Here is a 19,947-nt window from a genome sequence, read left to right on the forward strand (position 1 = left end):
TATAGGTGTTGAATTGATAGGTTGAAGAAAGAAAAGACTACGAATTGTAAAAATGTGTAAATTAAGATGTTGAATTCATTCAGAACCATTGTACATAGTCCAACAAAAAAAATGTATTTAGACAAAACTGGTGTGTCTCTCTCTCTCACGCACTAGAGGTTCACGTTCTGCAACATCCCAACCACGTACGGCTCAAATTCCCTTTCGCTTTTAGACACAAACAGTGTTATAAAAATAATTAGACAAATAATCAAAAAGTCTCCTCTCTTTTTTGTCTCTCTCTCATTCGTCAAAACATATTCACATTTTGACTTTTTTTTTCCCCGGTGCTCAGATCCGATTTCTCGCCGCGAGTGCACCGTTGATTCAATCGGCTTCCCTGGAATATGAAGCGGATGATCGTAGGTACTGTATGTTTTTTCATTGCATCGAAATTGGCTTTGTACTCTGATCGAAAATGACATGATCTGAGATTCCTATTTCATCATCGGTTTAGTCTCTTGAATCAACATTGATCTTTTGATTTAACACAAGAATTTGTAAAATTTTATTTAATCAGAATTTATATTATATGTCTTGCTGATGTGAAGAACAACAGATCAAAGAGAATGTAGTTTCTAATTGTATTTAAGGTAATGATTCCTAAAGTGAAACAAAACAGAACAAAAGGTCTGAAAGATGACAAAGGTGAAGGAAGACCTTTTTTTTGTCTTTGGAGGTTCTGTTTCGGTGGGTCCTTTCATGTTTACCTTTAGATCATATGTTCTTCTCCTCTCTACAATGTTTGATTCTGAGTGAGTGCAAAGGAAACTGCGTTGACTCAACTCAGTGATAGTTTTAGATTTGTTTCGGTTTGATTCCTGTGGAATGAGTTGTTTATTGTTTCAAGTGATGCAGTTGCTAGCTACGGTGGATTGGATAGAGACATTTGATTCGGTTTTAGTCTATAAAAAGGTTGAACAATGCTCGAGAATCAATCCAAAGAGCTTAGTGAGAACAGAGAAGATGAGATTACACGTCAGCTTTGGGCAAATGGGCTCTGCATGAAAACAATTGAAGTTGAAGCAAAGCTTGATGAAGGAAACATCCAAGAAGCTGAGTCCTCTTTGAGAAAAGGCTTATCACTCAACTCCGAGGTTTGTTTTGTTTGTAATCTTCCAAACTCTTACAAGAAAAGATTTGTTCCCTCTCATTTTTTTTATGGTTACAGGAAGCAAGAGCTCTCCTTGGAAGACTAGAATACCAAAGAGGCAATCTAGAAGGCGCGCTTCGTCTCTTTGAAGGTATTGATCTTCAAGCAGCCATCCAGCGCCTACAGGCCTCCGCTCCTCCCCCTGAGAAGCCAGTCACTAAGAAAAACCGTCCTCGTGAACCACAACAGCAACCAGTTGTTCCACAGCATGCTGCTAGCTTAGTGCTTGAAGCTATCTACCTAAAAGCCAAGTCACTTCAAAAGCTTGGGAGAACAGCCGGTGAGTCCTCTTGATCTTGATAACATTTTGTAAATCTTTTTCCTTACTGTTTTTTAAAAAAAATCTGCAGAGGCTGCAAGAGAATGCAAAAGCGTTCTTGATTCCGTCGAAAAAATCTTCCAGCAAGGGATATCTGATGCTCAAGTCGACACAAGACTCCAAGAAACCGTTAGCCACGCCGTGGAGTTACTTCCATCTCTATTTAAAGACTCTGGTGATTACCAAGAAGCTATATCTGCTTATAGACGTGCGCTTTCAAGCCAGTGGAACCTCGATAACGACTCTTGTGCAAGGATACAAAAAGACTTCGCAGTCTTTCTTCTACATTCCGGAGTAGAAGCGAGTCCACCGAGCTTAGCTTCTCAGGTGGAAGGCTCTTACACACCTAGAAACAACTTGGAAGAAGCCATTCTACTTCTGATGATTCTCATCAAGAAGTTCAACTCCGGGAAAGCGAAATGGGATCCGTCTGTGATCGAACATCTTACCTTTGCGTTATCTTTATGTAGTCAGACCTCGGTGCTCGCCAAGCAGCTTGAAGAAGTGATGCCTGGCGTGTTCACCCGCGTTGAGCGTTGGAACAGTTTAGCACTTTGTTATAGCGCAGCTGGTCAAACCAGTGCGGCGGTTAACCTTCTTAGAAAGTCTCTGCATAAGCACGAGCAGCCTGATGACCTCGTGGCGCTTTTGCTAGCTGCTAAGCTTTGCAGCGAGGAGCCTTCTTTAGCCGCGGAAGGTGTGGGGTACGCGGAGAGGGGTGTAAAGAATGCTCAAGGGATGGATGAGCATTTGAAGGGGGTTGGTTTGAGGATGTTGGGACTTTGTTTAGGGAAGCAAGCCAAAGTCCCCACGTCGGATTTCGAAAGATCTAGGCTTCAGTCTGAGTCACTGAAGGCGTTAGATGGAGCTATAGCGTTTGAGCATAACAACCCTGACTTGATCTTTGAGTTAGGTGTTCAATACGCTGAGCAAAGGAATTTGAAAGCTGCGTCGCGTTATGCTAAAGAGTTCATAGATGCAACTGGAGGGTCGGTGTTGAAAGGGTGGAGGTTTCTGGCTCTTGTCTTGTCTGCTCAGCAACGGTTTTCGGAAGCTGAGGTTGTGACTGATGCTGCTTTGGATGAAACTGCAAAGTGGGATCAAGGACCTTTGTTAAGACTTAAGGCAAAGCTGAAGATCTCTCAGTCTAATCCAACAGAAGCTGTTGAGACTTACCGTTACCTTCTAGCGTTGGTTCAAGCTCAGAGGAAATCTTTTGGACCTCTCAGAACTATTTCTCAGGTGACAAAATCTCTGTTCTGTCCTATTCTGTTGATGATATCATCATAAACTTTATTCTAAATCCTTTTACACAACAGATGGAGGAAGACAAAGTGAATGAGTTTGAAGTGTGGCATGGCTTAGCTTATCTTTACTCAAGCCTTTCGCATTGGAACGATGTAGAAGTCTGTCTGAAGAAAGCCGGCGAGCTGAAGCAGTACTCTGCTTCAATGCTGCACACAGAAGGCAAGAATAAGAACTAAGTAAACACCTCTTTAAAGTCCATTTCTTACTTTTCTCATGTTTGGTTTGAATCTTTCAGGTCGAATGTGGGAAGGAAGAAAGGAGTTTAAACCAGCATTAGCAGCTTTCTTGGACGGTTTATTACTAGACGAATCATCGGTACCTTGCAAAGTAGCGGTTGGAGCGTTGTTGTGTGAAAGAGGGAAAGAATATCAACCAACACTTCCTGTGGCGAGAAGCTTGTTGTCTGATGCATTGAGGATCGATCCGACAAACCGAAAAGCTTGGTATTACTTAGGAATGGTTCATAAGCATGATGGACGTATAGCTGATGCCACTGATTGCTTCCAAGCTGCTTCCATGCTTGAAGAATCTGATCCTATTGAAAGCTTCTCAACCATTCTTTAAACCATTTTTTACAAAGATTTGTTATTGTTTAATTATTTAAATGTAAAATCTTAACCTTTTAATTCTTCAAACTAATATGGTTTTCAAACTCAAGATCCATAAACTGAACAAAGTCAAAAGAAATGAAAGAAAACATAACAGATGAGTGAGTCTTGTCACTTGTCCACTAGTTCTTGGGAATGTTAACACAAGAGTGATTCTCGTCTCTTGTCAACACAAAATGGTTTCTAAACTCAAAATCCACAAACTGAACCAAGTCAAAAGAAAATGCATACAACATAGCACAAGAGTGAGTCTTATCTCTTATCCACTAGTTCTTAGGAACGTTAACACAAGAGAGAGAGTCTGGTTTCTTGTGAACATAACACAATATGGTTATAAACTCAAAATTCACAAACTGAACAAAGTAAAGAAAATGCAACAAAGCATAACACAAGAGTTGAGTCTTGTCTCTCGTCTACTAATTGTTGTGTATCTTAACACAAGAGTGAGTCTTCTCATCTGTTGTCAGCATAACACAATATAGTTTTAAACTCAAAATCCACAAACTGAACTAAGTGAAAAGAAATGCAACACAACATAACACAAGAATGAGTCTAGTCACTTGCCAACATAACAGAATATGGAATTAAACCCAAGGTGATCCATAAATGGAACAAAATCAAAAGAAATGCAATACAACATAACACAAGAGTTGACTCTAGTTCTTGGGGATATTAACTCCGACGATCTTAGCCGGAGTTATACGAAGAATATTCCCAGGCTTACCAGGCAAAGCACCTTTAATCATCACAACATTCAACTCCTTATCAACCTTAACAATCTTAAGCTTCCGAATCTTCGTCCTCGTCCCTCCCATCCTCCCAGGCATCTTCTTCCCTTTGTAAACCCTCCCGGGCGTCGTCCCGGCACCAATAGACCCCAAAGCACGATGACTCTTGGAACCATGAGTCATCTGCCCTCTCTTGAAGTTATGCCTCTTAATCCCTCCCTGGAACCCTTTCCCAATCGTCGTCCCCGCCACGTCGACAAGATCACCTTCCTTGAAAATCTCATCGAAGACCAGCTTCTGGTTCGGCTCGAACCCTTCAACGCTCGTCAGCCTGAACTCCTGGAGATGCCGCAGCGGGATCACGCCGGCCTTCTCGAGATGGCCCGTCTCGGGCTTCGTCAGCTTCTTGTCGCGGACGCGGCGGTACCCGACCTGGACGGCGTCGTACCCGTCGGTGGCCAAGGTTTTGACCTGGGTCACGATGTTGCCTTCGCGGAACCCGACGACGGTTACGGGGACCACGGTTCCGTCTGGCTCGAAGAAAGACATCATCCCGAGCTTTGAGGCCATCACGCCGATTCCGGCTTCCATGGACATGGAGATTGTGAGGGCTCGTTTGGGTTTGGGAGAGGGTTTGGTGAGAAAGGAAGAGGCTTTCGATGGGTTGAGTAGTGAGGAGGATAAGGTTGGTTTGTTGAGTGAAGATGGGAAGGAAAGAGACGCCATTGTCATCGCCATTCGAGCTATACAGAGAAGAGAAGAGGAGAGACGAGAGAGGATAAAACACTCTTCTTATCTTCTTCTTCTTCTTTCACTCCAACCTCGAAATTTATCTTTATACCCCTATATATAGTATTAATTACAATACACAGCTCTTTTGTTTCCCCTTTGCAAATTAGACCCTTAAATTTCATGTTTTTTTGTTAATCAAGCTCTTGTTTCAAATACACGATTAGTTTACCATTAAAATGTTTTCGTAATCGTTTCACTAATAATCAAAATTTTCATTTTATTCAACCGACACCTTGAATTAATAAATTCATTTGTTCTTCTTCACCAAATCATAAAATTCGACCTGAGAGTGTGAGATGTAGAGATGACACTACAATAAAACATATTTTTTACTAGGGCAGTATTCGTTGTAAATTCGTAGGGCAGTATTCGTTGTAAATTCGTCGTACACGGGGTGTTACGACGAATTAACGTCGAAAGACGTTTCGTTGTTAAACGTCCGTCGTAACGGAGGTTTCGTCGTAAACGACTCGTTACGTTTATGACGAAATATATTCCTCGTAAAGCGCAGGGAAATGATTCGTCGTAAACGCCACGTAAGACTTCGTCGTAAATCCCACGTAATTATTTTGATGTAAAGTACACGTAAATACTTTCGTTGTAAATCACTCATAAACATTTCGATGTAAAATCCTCGTAAATATTTCGTTGTTAATCACTCGTAAATATTCGTTGTAAACTCCATGTAATGTTTACGAGGAGTTTACATCGTTTCTTATTATATTATTATTAATTAGTATATAATAGATTTTAATTTATATTTAATATTCAGAATTTAAAATAATTTAAATTTTAAAACAAAATATGAAATTGGAAAACATAATTTGAAATCTTTTTTTTTCTGATTTTTTTTTCTCCCGTTTGTGTGTTGTGAGGAAGAGAGTTGTGGGAAATGACATATATATAGAGAAATTTTCGAGTTGGGTAGTTGAAATATAACAACGATTTTACAAGAAATATTTTACATGGTTTTAACATATTATTTACAACGACTTTACGACGAAATTAGGTAAGTTAAAGCACATTTAATACACGTTTTCACCTAAATATAACGGTAACATGCTTCGTTGTAATGTCGATGTAATGATTACGACGTATTTCTCATTCCACGTACATTCGTCGTAAACTTACAAGGAGTTTACGACGAAATCAGTTCGTCGTAAATTTACATGGCGTTTACGACGAAAGTTAGATTCCTCGTAATTTCGTTGTAAAGCCCATGTAAATTTACGACGAAATATTTTCGTCGTAAATGTTCGTTGTTATGGGCACGTTTTCTTGTAGTGTGATGGATACAAAATTTAAGAATTTAATAGATAATAATAAATAAATTTAGGATATTTATGTCAAAATAAAAGTTTTACTAGAACTATACGATAGTTCAAAAATAAATATATATTAATGATGTTTAATGGTTGTCTAATTTTATATTTGAAATAATTTGGCAAATGAAATAAAAGCTTTTTTGTGTTTGATTAACAATTATGAGCATTAAAATGATGTATTTGCGAATTAATTTTTTTTTCAATTTTTAACTTGGGTAAAGTTATAAATAATTTTTATTTTGCAGTATTTTTTACTTATATTTTAAAATTAATATTATGCTATCAAAATTTCCTTCATTTATTCCAATTTAAATGAAAAAACTTGAATTCTCAAAGATGATTGTCGCATAAATATGACACAAGGGTATAATGATCAAATTATTGAATAAAACACTTGAAAAAAAGTAATGACAATGGTGGATTTAGAGTAATTATTGTTTTCCATACAATCACTTCAAGTTTTTCTAGTAATCAATAGAAATAGATAGCAATGACAATGGTGGAGTTTAGAGACGAGATATAAGAAGGGGAACAGAGGCAGGTCCTTCTTCACCCATCACAAGCTGAAACAGATCCAACACACGCATCATGCATTCCTCAGCAGCCATCAGTCCACTCGAATAAGCGCCATGAACCGAGCCAGCGAAGCTCGAGCTCGTAGCTTCACCAGCAAAGAACAAGTTATCCACTGGAACCCTAAGCCTCTCGCTGAGATCATGAGGTTTTCCCACAACATCATAGCTATAAGATCCCAATGAGTTCACATCAGATCCCCACCTCGAGACAAGATACTGTACCGGATCCATAGCATCTGGAAAGATTCTCTTGAGCTGCATGACTGCGAAACTCGCAGCAGCTTCATCTGACATCTTCTCAATGTCTCTGGCGAGCTGACCAGCCGACATGTAAACCAGAACCGGATGACCTGTGGCCTTGTGCAGGTTCAAGAAGTAGCTGCAACCGTAGGAGGTTTCTGCAGCCATTCCTAGTAACTCTACTTGTGGCCAGAAGACTTTCTCGAAATGGAGTATGATCTTGTTCATGTTACCTACTCCGAGTTGGTTGATTGCTTCTTGTTTCCAATCTGGTAGCTTCGGTTCGAATGTTATTGTTCCGGATTTTAAGACACCGAGAGGAACTGCGATCACTGCAGCATCCGCAACAAATGTTTTACCGTCTTCTGTAGTTACTTTCACTCCATTATACTGCCTTACGATCTTAGTAACCCTGAGAAGCAAACGAAACATAAGTATATGCCACAACTCTTTAAAAAATATGCAAAGAAACCAATTGGTGATAGAATAGTGGTAAAAGTTGACTTGGAAAAAGGCTTAAAGTATCGTCATCGGTTGGATTCTTGCTGGAAACAAAATTGTTACTATTTGACTAGTCGAAGATGAGTCCATGCTTTAAGCCTCATTTAAGAAAACTCGGGGTCAATCATTGTCTCCATGCCCAAACTGATTAACTATTCATACCAAACAGGTTATATCCATTGATAAGTTGTGAAGAGTTTAACCATAGATAACTTCTTATTCTCTTAATCATCCCATCAAATAAGTGGAAGATTCATTAAACTGTGAAACGTTACTCTACTATAATGTAATGTGTTTCCAATACCAATAAAAAGTAACTTAAAGTAACTTATCTAATAGTAATATAGTATATAACATCCAGTCAAATAAAATGTGTTCCAACCCGTAATATCACAAGTACCACTTTGTCCCGGACCATTGCAAGAAAACTAGACACAAAATCTTTTCTATCTGGCATTAACTTTGTAGGAATAAAAAATATATATGCAAAGGTTTGGGGTTTACCTATGGTTTAGTCGAATATCAAGCCCTCTGGCCAAGGTATTGATGACAGGACGATACCCTCTAACCATAAGACCGTGTCCACCAGGAAGAAGTTCCTCCTGCACATGTTAGGTGATGTTCAAGAAACAGTGTGTACTTAAACTCCAAGAGGAAAAGAATGCAACTAACCTGGTCCCAACACTGTACAGAGATGGTATCAGCATCGGCAGCAAACCATCCTTCCATGCGGCACAAGTACCACTGAAGTACATTGTGTGCAAGCCCCTCTAACTTCAACTCGGGTTTTCTTGAAAACACAATTGAGAAAGCCTGAGATATTGACATGTCTGCATCCTCCTCATCCCTCACTTTCTTGACCTGCATTTTCAAAATAAAAATATAGCTAAGACTAACACAAGAATCAGAATATGAGAGAAGAAAGACCACATACCTCTTCCAAAATCTGCTTAAATGTTACCCCAACCTCTCTTACTAGCTCTTGAGGAACTTGATTGCCATCCATATCAAACAGAGCATAGCTGCCCAAACGAAAAGAAACCACACATTGAGTTTTAAATAAGAATATAAGTGAATAAAGATTAAGAAAATGCAAACAGACCTCTCAAGATCATGATCATACAAGACCGAGTTGTCACCACTGGTACGATACAAGGGCAGTCCTAGTCTCCCAATTACTGGTGCGAGAGGATTCTCTTTGCACACTCCGTGCAGCCTGTGTATGCTGCAGAGTTAGTAAAAAGGTAAACAATAACTCAACGAAAAGACCAAAGACCTGTGAGAATTACCATGATGCACCAAGATCAACAGGAAAACCGAATGAGTAATCAGTGTGGACTCGTCCACCAATCCTGTCACGTGACTCCAGTACAGTAACCTAAAAAGACAAAGAAACCACACAACCATTAAGAAAACGCTGATGATCAAAATCAGTTTCTAGGGTATATCTTCCAAGTACGTGAAACTGCATTTGGTTTTGTAATAAAACAAACAAAACCTGAAAGGAAGCATCTTGAAGAGTGCGAGCAGCTGAGATTCCAGCAAAACCACTTCCGACAACTATCACAGACGGTGACCTTGTCTTCATGCTCTCACCACCTGAAAAAAAAACAAAAAAAAAGAAAACTTAAATTTTTATTTAAAAACCTCAACGGTTACAACCAACAATGAAAGAGAGTGATCGGTTAAAAGAATAGAATACCTCTACGCATTTGACGATGATCAGAGTTTTTCCTCGACTCCATGATTTTTTTCAATTTTTGATCAAAAGATTAAGCTCAAGATTATTAGAATAACGATTATTATTATTATTATTATTATTACTACGCTGGGGAGAAAAATGAAGGATGAAGATGAGAAGACAAGTCGTGAAGTGGCTCGAAACTGAAGATGAACAAATTAGCCTCCCAAACAAATTCATGCGGCTTCTCTTTTATGATCAACGATGATCGTATGCGCAATTCAAGCGAAACAATGGACACTAGAGAGACAGAGACTTTAAGTGAACGAACAAAAAAACACAGATTTCTAGAGAGAGACAAGAGTCCTAGGTTTTCTCGCCTTCCAGTCCTGAACTCGGGTAAAGTAGGTTAGGTGCTTTATATAATAAAAACTTTTGGTTTTATTTACTCCCTCCGTTTTTTAATATAAGTCGTTTTAGAATTGTACACATAGATTAAGAAATTATTAATTTTTTACATTTTCTAAACAAAAACATCATTAATTATTTACCTAACCACAAATCAACCAATAATAAAATACAAAGTATATTATCATTGGTCATATAACATTAAGTGTTAATAAATTTTACATAGAAAACCGAAAACGTCATATAATTTGGAACATAAAAATTTCTCTAAAACGACTTATATAAAAAAACGGAGGGAGTAATTGTTAGCAATAAAAATTTAATATTTACGAATATGTATATTATTAATTAACCATTTTAATGAAGTTTTTGCTACTTAATTTACTGATTACTTTGAGACAAAACCTTACTGTTATCTATAAAAAGTTAATATGTCTATATACATTAGATTTGTTGGAGCCTAAATAGTATATATATTATATTTATTGCAAATTATTAGAAAGAAATAATTTAATATTTTTAAGTTTGAACCATTTAACTGCTATTATAATTAGTCATCATAATTAAGATTACAGTAAATAATGATATATATCATTGTCTTTTTTATACTACTTAATTATGCTATTACAAATTATAAAAACATTACATCCGAAAATTTACATGTCTTCACGTCTGACTGGATCACGCTAAAACCGTCTTATAAGATTTATTCCTGACGGTATTTCTAACGCCTTGATAATAATCTCTTGTAAGGTTTTTCTCCAATATTCTCCATAATAATATATTATTGTCACTATAGAGGATATGCTATAATCCTCTATAGTTTGAGACATATATGAACGTTCAGGTGTCCAATCGTATTTTGGTTCTTTAGGGATATGAAATTGACCTCATTTGGATATTCTTAAAGTTTGGTGTGGATTTTTTTGGATTCGGTTTGGATATTTGCACATCGCAAACCTAGTTAAACATGTTTTAACTTCGGGTTTGATTCTACATTGAGTTTCAGTTACCCCTATACTTGTTTGTGTTTCAAAAGTACATACTTTAGTTCACAAACTTGACAAGTTTAAACAATAGTATTTTAGTTAATTTTGGGTATTAAATAATTCACAAAATGTACATTAAATTAACAACTGAGATAATTATTTATGTAATAGATACTTATTTTAGGTATTCAATAGCATTATAGAATATTTTAAGTATTTATTATGAATTGAGTTCTAGTTGGGTATAAGTTTTTCTGAGATTTTGAATTTTCAGATTTTTTTAATATCCATTAAGATTCGATTCGGATAAAATGCATAATTCAAAATACTTTAGAACAAGATCCATTTGATATTTATGTCAGGTTCAGTTTAGTTCAGATTTATTTTTAGGGATCAGGTTTTTGTATTTTTGAATTTAGTTTATTTGTCTATCCCTAGTTTTAGAATATTAATAATATTACTATAATATTTATTATTAATTTAAATGATTTCATAGAAATATTTTTAGTATGAACAATAATAGATACATTTTATAGCTTCTAATGAAGAGAGAACATCAATATTTGGGTTACACTTACACGTTCAACTTTCATGGTTGGACTATTTGCAATTGTTAGTTGAGCTGGGAGGAGTGCGTAAGGGTTTTAGTGTGATGTTTGTTTATGGCGTGTTGTTTAGTTTCTGTTGTCACCACAATATCTAGTGTTTACAAATTAATTTGCTCATGACTTATACCATTAAACAAATTCATTTGACATTTTTCGTGTTTAATATATACGTCTTATATTAGATATTTTTAGTTTAAATATCTCTTGTATATAATATTTTACATAGGAAAATTAGATATCTTTACATATTTTAGTCAGATATTGAAGTAATTTAGTTTTATCATTCTAGTATTATAGTATTTTTGAATTCACCATTTCAAGATTTATGTTGTTAAGGCATATATTTTAGATATCTGAATTTTATATTATATATTGAATATGATTTTTGGGTGAAAGATGTTGTATATTCTATATTTTGTTTACTTTCTCTTACACATAAAAGAGATCGTTGAAATGAATAAATATGACAAAAAAATAAACACATGCACAATAACATAGAGCATATACATCAGTGGGTACACAAATAAAGGGAGAGACGAAACATAATGATATGTGTATGTTGGTATTTTGAGCGTAATGAACATAATGAGCATGCACACATAGAGGTTGAGATGAACGAATTGATTCATGCAATCTTAATTCGAAGTGTTTGTTAATAGTTTTATGGACAGTAACCATTCATTAGAAATTTAACTAAACATCTTAAATTTACTTATATATAATATTGTAACACCCGAATCCGGCCTCTCGACCAAACCGGATCCGTTTGCTACTTATTAATTTCTTTGCTTGTTTGATTCATTTTAAGTCTTTCATTGTCTAAGTCATATTCGAATATGAGGTTCTAAAACAAATAAACAGATAGCACAGCGGAATATAAATGTGTATAAATTGTATTACTTAGAAACATGAGATCCGATACACAATTTTTTAACAGTTTCATAGACAATCACTAGTTTATCCCTAGCATCATCTAACCACACGTTACACAGCCTCTCACTGACCGAGCCTTCACGGCTCCTTGGCTTGACCAGAACCATCCTTAGTTCCTGAAACCAAAACCAGATAAGCATTAATCATAACCGAGAATAGAACTGGTCGATTCTACAATGCTTGGCTTGGTTCCTAGAACATAGATAAACCTCATACAACATAATTATAAAAAGATATGGACCTGCCTACTGTATCCTAAATCATACAACCAACCACCCCTTGATTTAGAATCAGATAGACAGTCCAGAATAGATAAACAGAACACACGAACAGTTCCAGATCGCTCCGAATACCAATCCGTCTAACCGGATAGAATCTAGGTTTGACCGGCCCAATTGAAGTCCGGCTCAATGGCCCAACGGACTTCCTTACCTGATCCGGCCTTGGGCCTGGATCCAAATGGCCGAGTAAGCCTCAAGTCCAATCCGGTAGGCTTAGTAACCGATCAGACCTTGCGACTCTTACCCTGGCTTAGACAAACCGTGAACCTGTCTTGACTTAACAAGTCATAGACTGATCCATAAGGATCGGACACAAGCTATCTCAACAGACACCGTTTGGAACATGCACCCCTTTGGTCCTTGGTACCTCTTGATGTTCGTACCTCTTGGTCCTCGTATCTCTTGATATTCGTAATCTTTGGTTACTTACACCCTTTGGCATCTCACAACCTTTGGTAACTCGTGACCTTTGGCAACTCACAACCTTTGGTAACTCGTGACTTTTGGCAACTCGTGCCTTTTGGGACATGACCAACCGTTTAGCCCAACCGCCCAGTCCATGGTGCGAATCGAACCATCCGCATAGCCGACCCGTGTCAAGGCTAGCGGTTCGGTTATGAACGGCCAAGTATAGGGACGTGTCCCTTGGACTGAACCAACACAACCCTTCGTGTATAAACAGAAAGAAGAGAAAGGGATCGAATAGAAACATGAAGAAGAGAAGCGGTTTGGTCTAATAAACCGACCAGAGCCATGGTGCGATCACAAGGACCGTCCGTTCGGTCTGATGGAGCCCTAGCCCACCACGTACCTTCTGAACCGTGTCAGGGTTTTCCATGTTCTTCTCCTGGTCTCGGTCTCCCATACTTGATCGGAGGTTGCTTCACAAACGATCAGATCACCGGAAACCTAACCACCACACAATCGGCCTTGCTTTGGCCGGAAACTCTCTCTCTCTTTCTTTCTCTCTCTCTATGATTTCTCTGAGTTATTTTACTCTGGATTGGATGAATGAAATCGACAGAAAGGGCCCCATATTTATAGAAAACGAGGGGGTAAGTCTTGCCCCACGAACAGGCATGACTTGCTAGCGGATGGGCACCATCGGCCAAGGGTTGCACCGTCTCAGCCACTTGCATCCCATCGCCTATTCTGATTGGGTTTGGGGTCGGTCATAAGCCCAAGGCCTTACCCAAGCCTTCTGGACTTAGCCCGCAGCCTTGTCCCAAGCCCCAACGGTCCATGACCCCATGACCGGACCTCACACACCGCCACTGGCCCGTACCCGAACCATCGGTCCGAAACCCGAACAGTCCGTTGAGCTGAGATGAGCTGACTCCCAGTTGCCCCAGCTGAGTGAGCTAGAAGTCCAGCTAGTGGAGCTGACTTAGTAGTGGCCGAGCTGGAGTGAGCTTAACCTAGCCTCGTTGAGCTAGTCGAGCTACCCGTTCACTTCGTCCAGTTACCGTCTTACTCGTCCTAGCTGACTCTCGACTTGTATAAGGTTAAGTCTAAGTTTCCTTATGTTCTTAACCTTCAAACTTGGCCATGGAACACTTGCCTTTATGTCCTAAGACTGGCTGGTTCGCTTCCTCGAACCATGGTCGTCCCGACAATCTTTATCTAGGATTGCGGATGTTACAGATATTTTCTTAATAAAAATAATATTCATCTAAACAATAACATTCCTATTAAAAAAACAAATATATTTCACATCAGGCAATTATCATTTTATTGTTTATCATATTTAATCTAGACCATTATATATATTTCAGCAATTAATTATGAAACGAGAATTTTAAAATTATCATATTAACTTCTTATATACAACAAAATAAATAATTTTTTATTGTTTGAAACATTTTATTTTTTTTGATTTTTTTAGTAAAAATAAAAACACCAAACAGAAAATAATATATTAAATAAATAATATTTTTATAATAATAAGTCATTTAATTTAGTCACATACAAACATTTTATGAATAAAAATTTCTAGACAAATATTTTTAATAAAATATGTATTAATTCATATAAAACTAATGTTTAAAATTAAAACTATTAATATAATGTTGCATTTTAAAATAAATAAAAAAAAATACTATATTAATATATGATATGTTTCATATGTACAATTTCATCAAAAAAATTTTTGCAACAAATATAAAATTTTCAAAAAAGTATTATATACATAAAAATTTATATTAAATATATATTTTTTATATTTTAAATATTATTTAAAAAAAATTATATATTCGCACAAACGTGCGGGTTCAAATCTAGTTAAAAAGTAAAGAGATCGCAGTTAGACATAGATCTAATAAGTCTATATATCAGGTATCTGACTAAATTTGAAGAGTTCTAAAATATACGCTGGCCAATATCAATCATGCGTATGATTCTTAAAAATCTGCCAAATAAAACTTAAATAAAAATGGACACTTTAATTTCTAGACGCTTACGAATGACTCTATATGATATTGGTAGCTATGAGTTTGGTTACAACTGAAGACGAAACATTTACAATAATATGCTCGATGTAATTTTTTATCCTCCGCATAAAACTTACAAACATGATAATACAAAACATTTCAAAACAATTTCCCATATTCACTAGTATGTGATTTTTGTATTCTCTCAAACGTTATTCAGACTGAGAAAATATCTTAAGTTAATGTGTCGTACTAATCCACGAGATGGAACCATTTTAAATGGTTTAAACTAATGAAAGTCATATACAAAACTGATGGGAAAAGTTGTTGAGTTCTCCAATGCAAATTTTGCACTATAGTTAGCGAAATACTCAATCATTTCATTTGTACATTATAACCTCATATTTGTTAAATAGACCATTTTATTTATTCATAAACTTCAACAAATTTACAGTAAGTTTAACTTATACCGTCGTTATCTGGATGTGTTCAAATTTATTATATATTATTTCGAAAACAAAATTAAAAACAGTAGTTTGTTCTTACTATTAGAATATATGCAATTGGATGGGACACAAAAAACGAGTTAAGCAATCACTAAAACATATCAAACTATATACATGATATGCTAGACAACATTCAAAACCTGAACGTTGATAGTAAAGAGGAATATAAGCAGTTGATAGTCCACAAGTTTTTCTCTTATTGTCGTTGGGATATCATATTTTGTGTTTGTGTAACGGATCTATTAATTGGATTAGCAACTAAGAAATATTCATCTTGGATAAACTCGTAGAAGTAGTAGAGGGCTGCAGGAGAAAATTGAAAAAAACGAGAAGGGAAAAAAGATGATAGTCAAAAAGAAAATTTATTTCTGGTTTTAATATAAGTATGTTTATGCATAGTTTTTTTTGTGTTTGAGAACTAGCTTTATGTTTATGCATAGTTGAGTGTGTGAATCTAACCTTTGAGATTTCATTTTATTTCTTTGTTTTTAGTTTCGATTTAGCTGTTGTAACGTCGATTGTTTTTCTCACTTAGGTCGACTATTTAAAAACTGAGATATGTTAAACAATGAACTTTGCACAGAGAATTGTCTAAGATATTTTACTCAATTATTGCTAAAATGGATTGTTGTCCAGTGGAGCACATGACTAACAACTGAAATTGTGGATGTGTGACAAATGACAGATGACTTTCACTGAAATCTGCTCCTTCACATGTAGCTTGCTTGCCTTTTCATCTCTATATTTATATGTATTTAAACAATCGGCGACACAATAATATGACATCCTAAAAGATCAATAATGTATCAAACTCCGGCCACATCTCTATTTATATGTATTTCTTAGAGCTAGATAATGTTTTTGTTTCTCTTAGGAGAACATATATAGAACAAAATTAATGGAAAACAGCATGGGTTTTCTAGTTTTTTTTTATCAAGAAAACAATTCATTTTTCGAAGATATTAGTGAAATATGAAGCACATACCAAACATGTATTTTACATTTTATGGTTCTGGACGATTATGAAAGCTCATGTCATTTGACAGTAAGGTTAACATACATAAACTCGCATATACAGAAAATAACGTTTAAACTATGTTCAAAAGATAAGCCCAGTGGTTTCCACTAGAGGAGGAATTGCCCTGTTGGTCCAGGCCAGGGATCGACTCCCCTCTAATGCGAAATTATTAGCTCTACATGTGGCCACGCGGATATGAGCCCATGTTTACGGCCCATTTGAATACCCGGGAGAGGATCCATCCGTGGGTTGCACCTCCCACCCGGGGTTAGGTCTGTGTCTTTAATAGACCCGGGTTTAACACTTTTTTTTTTTCAAAAAAAAAAACTATGTTCAAAAGATAGCCTTAGTTTCATAAAAAACTATGTTCAAAAGATTATATAAATAACGAAGAATGCCCCAACAACCAAACAAACCACAAAAGAAAGAAAAAATGCCACAGCCGCTTAGTGGCGCCCTAACGGGGACCGTCGGTGGTCTTCGTCGGCGCAGAAGTACGTTGACTTTCCTGTCCCGCCGGAGAACCAAATGTCATCATCTCCATCGGCTACGTTTAATATCAAACCACAACATGTCAAATAAACTACGTCGTTTGTGGCATTTCACTAGGCTCTTATATGTACTTAACTACGTAACGCATGAGCCTTACCTGAGACGTGCCCTGCATACGTGGGAATAGGCCAACATATCTACCAAACCGATCGGGAAAAACTTGGCTTTGTACCGGGTTTTGACAAACTAAACCAGGATTGTTCTGAATAGCAGACCCGTCCATAACCGGAAATCGTGGCAACAGTACCGGGCTTTGCACCTGACGGATGAACGGTGGAGGAGGCTGTACCCCAGGGAACATAATAGGAGTCGCTGCAGCACCAGCCATTCCACTCCCCATCCACATAACTTGAAGCTGTAACTGAAGTGACTTCAAATAATCTATGGCTTCTTCCAAAATTGAAGCTTTATCAGTCTACAAGAAAAACAAACTCGATTGACACCAAATTCTTTTTAACTTAATCAATTAGTCCCCATATCAGATTCAAGTTTATAACTTACTTTTGTGCAGTGAGGTATTAGTTCGTGCAAAGCCTTCATTCTCTCATTGATCCTATCTCTCCTCCTCTAATTTAATTAACAAATGAAACAGAGTTACTTAGTATATATATCTTTGTCTGAATACATTATACACTACCCTCCGATAAAATAGATGTTTTAGTTTATAATAAATAATAAACCTCAAAAAATAATGAACTTTATTGAAATGCTATTAGTTTAAAGTTAGTGAAAATTGACAATAGCAAAAAATACATTTATGATGAAAAAAAATTAATTAGACGAATTGAAAAAAATACCCTTTCGGAAAGATTATGAACTTCAGCTGCTCGACTTCTTCGGGTTGATCCTGATCCTTGGTTCGACTTGCTATTACCGATAGCCTGTAAAACGTTTCAAGAACAATGAGAAATGGACTAAGAAAACGTTTCAAGAACTTATCATCATGAGTTAAAAAATAAAGCATACATCTGACTGAGACACAGATTCATCAGTGTCCATTATATGTTTTCTCTTACGCTCTGCTGTGATGCTTCTTCCACAAGCTATTTCTTTGTTGTTCTTGCCAAAGCTGCAACCAGAGGAGCCACCTGATGATGAATTTTCGGTCGAGTAGAGCCTCTCATCGATTGTTTTACTTGGATCATGAGTCAATGAGACATCGAGATCGGTTTGAGATTGGTTGCTCCCGCAGTGGCTCGGTCCAACGGTCATCACCGAGTACTGTTCTTTTCCTAGTTCCCTACCTCCTGATGATGAATCCGTTAGCCTAAACTTAGGAGGAGGCATGACTTGATCAGGAGGGACAGGACCGGCCTCGTGCTTAACCGTCTCTGAAGCCGGTCTCTGGAGGGGATCTATAGTTGAGAAGAAAGGTAAGGTGAAGTCTTCGGATTCAAATGGATCTTCATCTAGAGGGTATTGGATCCAAGAGACGGTTTCTTGATCTTCAAGAAAAGTGTTGGATCTTAGGGTTTCTTGATCCTGTTTCTGAGCTTGAGCTTGAGCTTGAGTTTGATCTCTATGAGTTTGGCTCTGCTGAACCACTTGCCCATCTCGCCATAACAACTCTACTAGTTCATCTTGTGGCCTACACATATATATACACACTCAGAGACTATTGTATAGTCCTTTTTAATTAATGTATAAATTAGATTAAACATTATATTACCTTATAAATCTTCTATTATTGGACAGATTGTAATTCTCCTCAAAACTCCAACCTTGGTGTTCCATGTCAGATCTCTGGAGACATGGAAATAATTTATTTATCAACCTATTATAAGTGAACAGAGCTAATCATATCTTATGATTAATTAAGAAGAGATACAAAGGAGCATAAAGTACAATTTTATAATTCCAACTCCAATAATTTTGTTACACTAATCATATAAAAAGAGTTATAAATAATTAAATTAAAAGCAGGAACATGAGTTCATTTTATTAATATTATTCCAAATATAGTAACATCTCTTAAAACCAAAAGACCGTATAAGAATACTGACCAGATTTGGAAAGCTTCTGGACGAATCAGAAGCTGAAGTAGTAGAAGATCTAAACCTGACTTGTGGAAGTTGAAGTTCCACGCCCAACAACAGGAACAAAACTTTCTCTTTCCTCTCACTTGCTCTCTAGTCTCTACATAAACCCATAGGCCAGAAGTTTCTTAAGAAGCTCTCATAAAACATGAAGGAAACAGAGGAGAGAGAGATGGGTAAGGTTCTTTACTTCTTTTGGTACAGACAGAAAGTGACAGAAGCATAAAGAGGAGAGATATTACAGCGAGGGAGATAATGATTCTGTAAGCACAACAGCACAGCAACCTTTCAGACAGAACGCCACGTGGCAAGTTCTGGGACATTATGTTGGAATCAATGGGACCAACCGGTGGAGATCTTCTTCTTTAGGGATGAGATCTATTGCTAGATTTCTAGAGGTGGTTTCTGATCTGTACCTTATCTAAAGAAAACTCTGCAAACAATGATTTGAGGGTGTTTTTGTCAAATCATATATATGGCTTCTTTCTTCTGAAAATGATTTATTCTTCACTATCCGCCAAATTCAGTTACGTTTCTTTTGTTATTTTGGATTTAAATTAAGTTCGAATTATTATCTAAGTTCAATGGTTTCATTGGATATGAGCCCTGTTGTAAAAATCGGCTGTCTAGGCGCTACGCGTCACTCTTCCGCCCCGATTTATGCCAAATCGGTTTAAAAAATCGGATATCCGATTTTTTCCGCCTAGACCGCCTAAATGACCGCCTAGCCGCCTAAATGACCGCCTAGCCGCCTAATCTATTTTTTATTTTTTTTTTATTTTATTTTTTATTTTTTTATTTTTATTTTTTTTTAATAATATTTTTATTTTTTATTTGATTTAAAATTTTATAAATATCATTTATATTCATAATTTTGATGAAAAATACACTATATTAAGTTTATATATTCTATTTGTG

At 36.6% G+C, this 19,947-nt stretch overlaps 4 protein-coding genes across 5 annotated transcripts; 1 reads left to right on the forward strand and 3 right to left on the reverse strand.

Annotated features, from left to right (window-relative positions):
• The first annotated feature begins 122 nt into the window (after positions 1-122).
• Positions 123-3,471, forward strand: LOC106388300 (protein NPG1). 2 transcript variants are annotated; one of them, XM_013828338.3, is made up of 7 exons: positions 123-185; positions 335-405; positions 898-1,136; positions 1,211-1,472; positions 1,543-2,753; positions 2,831-2,978; positions 3,055-3,471. In XM_013828338.3, exons 3-7 carry the CDS (start codon positions 963-965, stop codon positions 3,381-3,383), a joined length of 2,124 nt encoding a protein of 707 aa, XP_013683792.1. In that variant the 5' UTR covers positions 123-185; positions 335-405; positions 898-962; the 3' UTR covers positions 3,384-3,471. The 2 variants fall into 2 exon arrangements, with proteins under 2 accessions (XP_013683792.1, XP_022554864.1); XM_022699143.2 differs by lacking the exon at positions 123-185 and having other exon boundaries at positions 238-405; positions 890-1,136.
• A 438-nt stretch (positions 3,472-3,909) lies between these two features.
• On the reverse strand, positions 3,910-4,974 carry LOC106388299 (50S ribosomal protein L3-1, chloroplastic). Its single transcript, XM_013828336.3, has one exon. The coding sequence runs from the start codon at positions 4,891-4,893 to the stop codon at positions 4,084-4,086; it is 810 nt and encodes a 269-aa protein (XP_013683790.1). The 5' UTR covers positions 4,894-4,974; the 3' UTR covers positions 3,910-4,083.
• Positions 4,975-6,671: 1,697 nt separating this feature from the next.
• Positions 6,672-9,667, reverse strand: LOC106385479 (polyamine oxidase 2). Its single transcript, XM_013825392.3, has 8 exons — positions 9,291-9,667; positions 9,087-9,187; positions 8,878-8,966; positions 8,691-8,804; positions 8,523-8,610; positions 8,261-8,449; positions 8,093-8,190; positions 6,672-7,499 (listed from the first exon to the last, which is right to left on the reverse strand). Exons 1-8 carry the CDS (start codon positions 9,331-9,333, stop codon positions 6,779-6,781), a joined length of 1,443 nt encoding a protein of 480 aa, XP_013680846.1. The 5' UTR covers positions 9,334-9,667; the 3' UTR covers positions 6,672-6,778.
• A 7,104-nt stretch (positions 9,668-16,771) lies between these two features.
• LOC106388298 (transcription factor PIF4) lies at positions 16,772-19,543 on the reverse strand. The gene is made up of 7 exons (XM_048752636.1): positions 18,997-19,543; positions 18,663-18,736; positions 17,960-18,581; positions 17,791-17,874; positions 17,495-17,560; positions 17,091-17,408; positions 16,772-16,988 (listed from the first exon to the last, which is right to left on the reverse strand). Exons 2-7 carry the CDS (start codon positions 18,725-18,727, stop codon positions 16,899-16,901), a joined length of 1,245 nt encoding a protein of 414 aa, XP_048608593.1. The 5' UTR covers positions 18,728-18,736; positions 18,997-19,543; the 3' UTR covers positions 16,772-16,898.
• Positions 19,544-19,947: the final 404 nt, after the last annotated feature.

This window comes from Brassica napus, chromosome C3 (genome assembly GCF_020379485.1).
Source record: "Brassica napus cultivar Da-Ae chromosome C3, Da-Ae, whole genome shotgun sequence".
In the NCBI taxonomy this organism is placed as follows: domain Eukaryota; kingdom Viridiplantae; phylum Streptophyta; class Magnoliopsida; order Brassicales; family Brassicaceae; genus Brassica; species Brassica napus.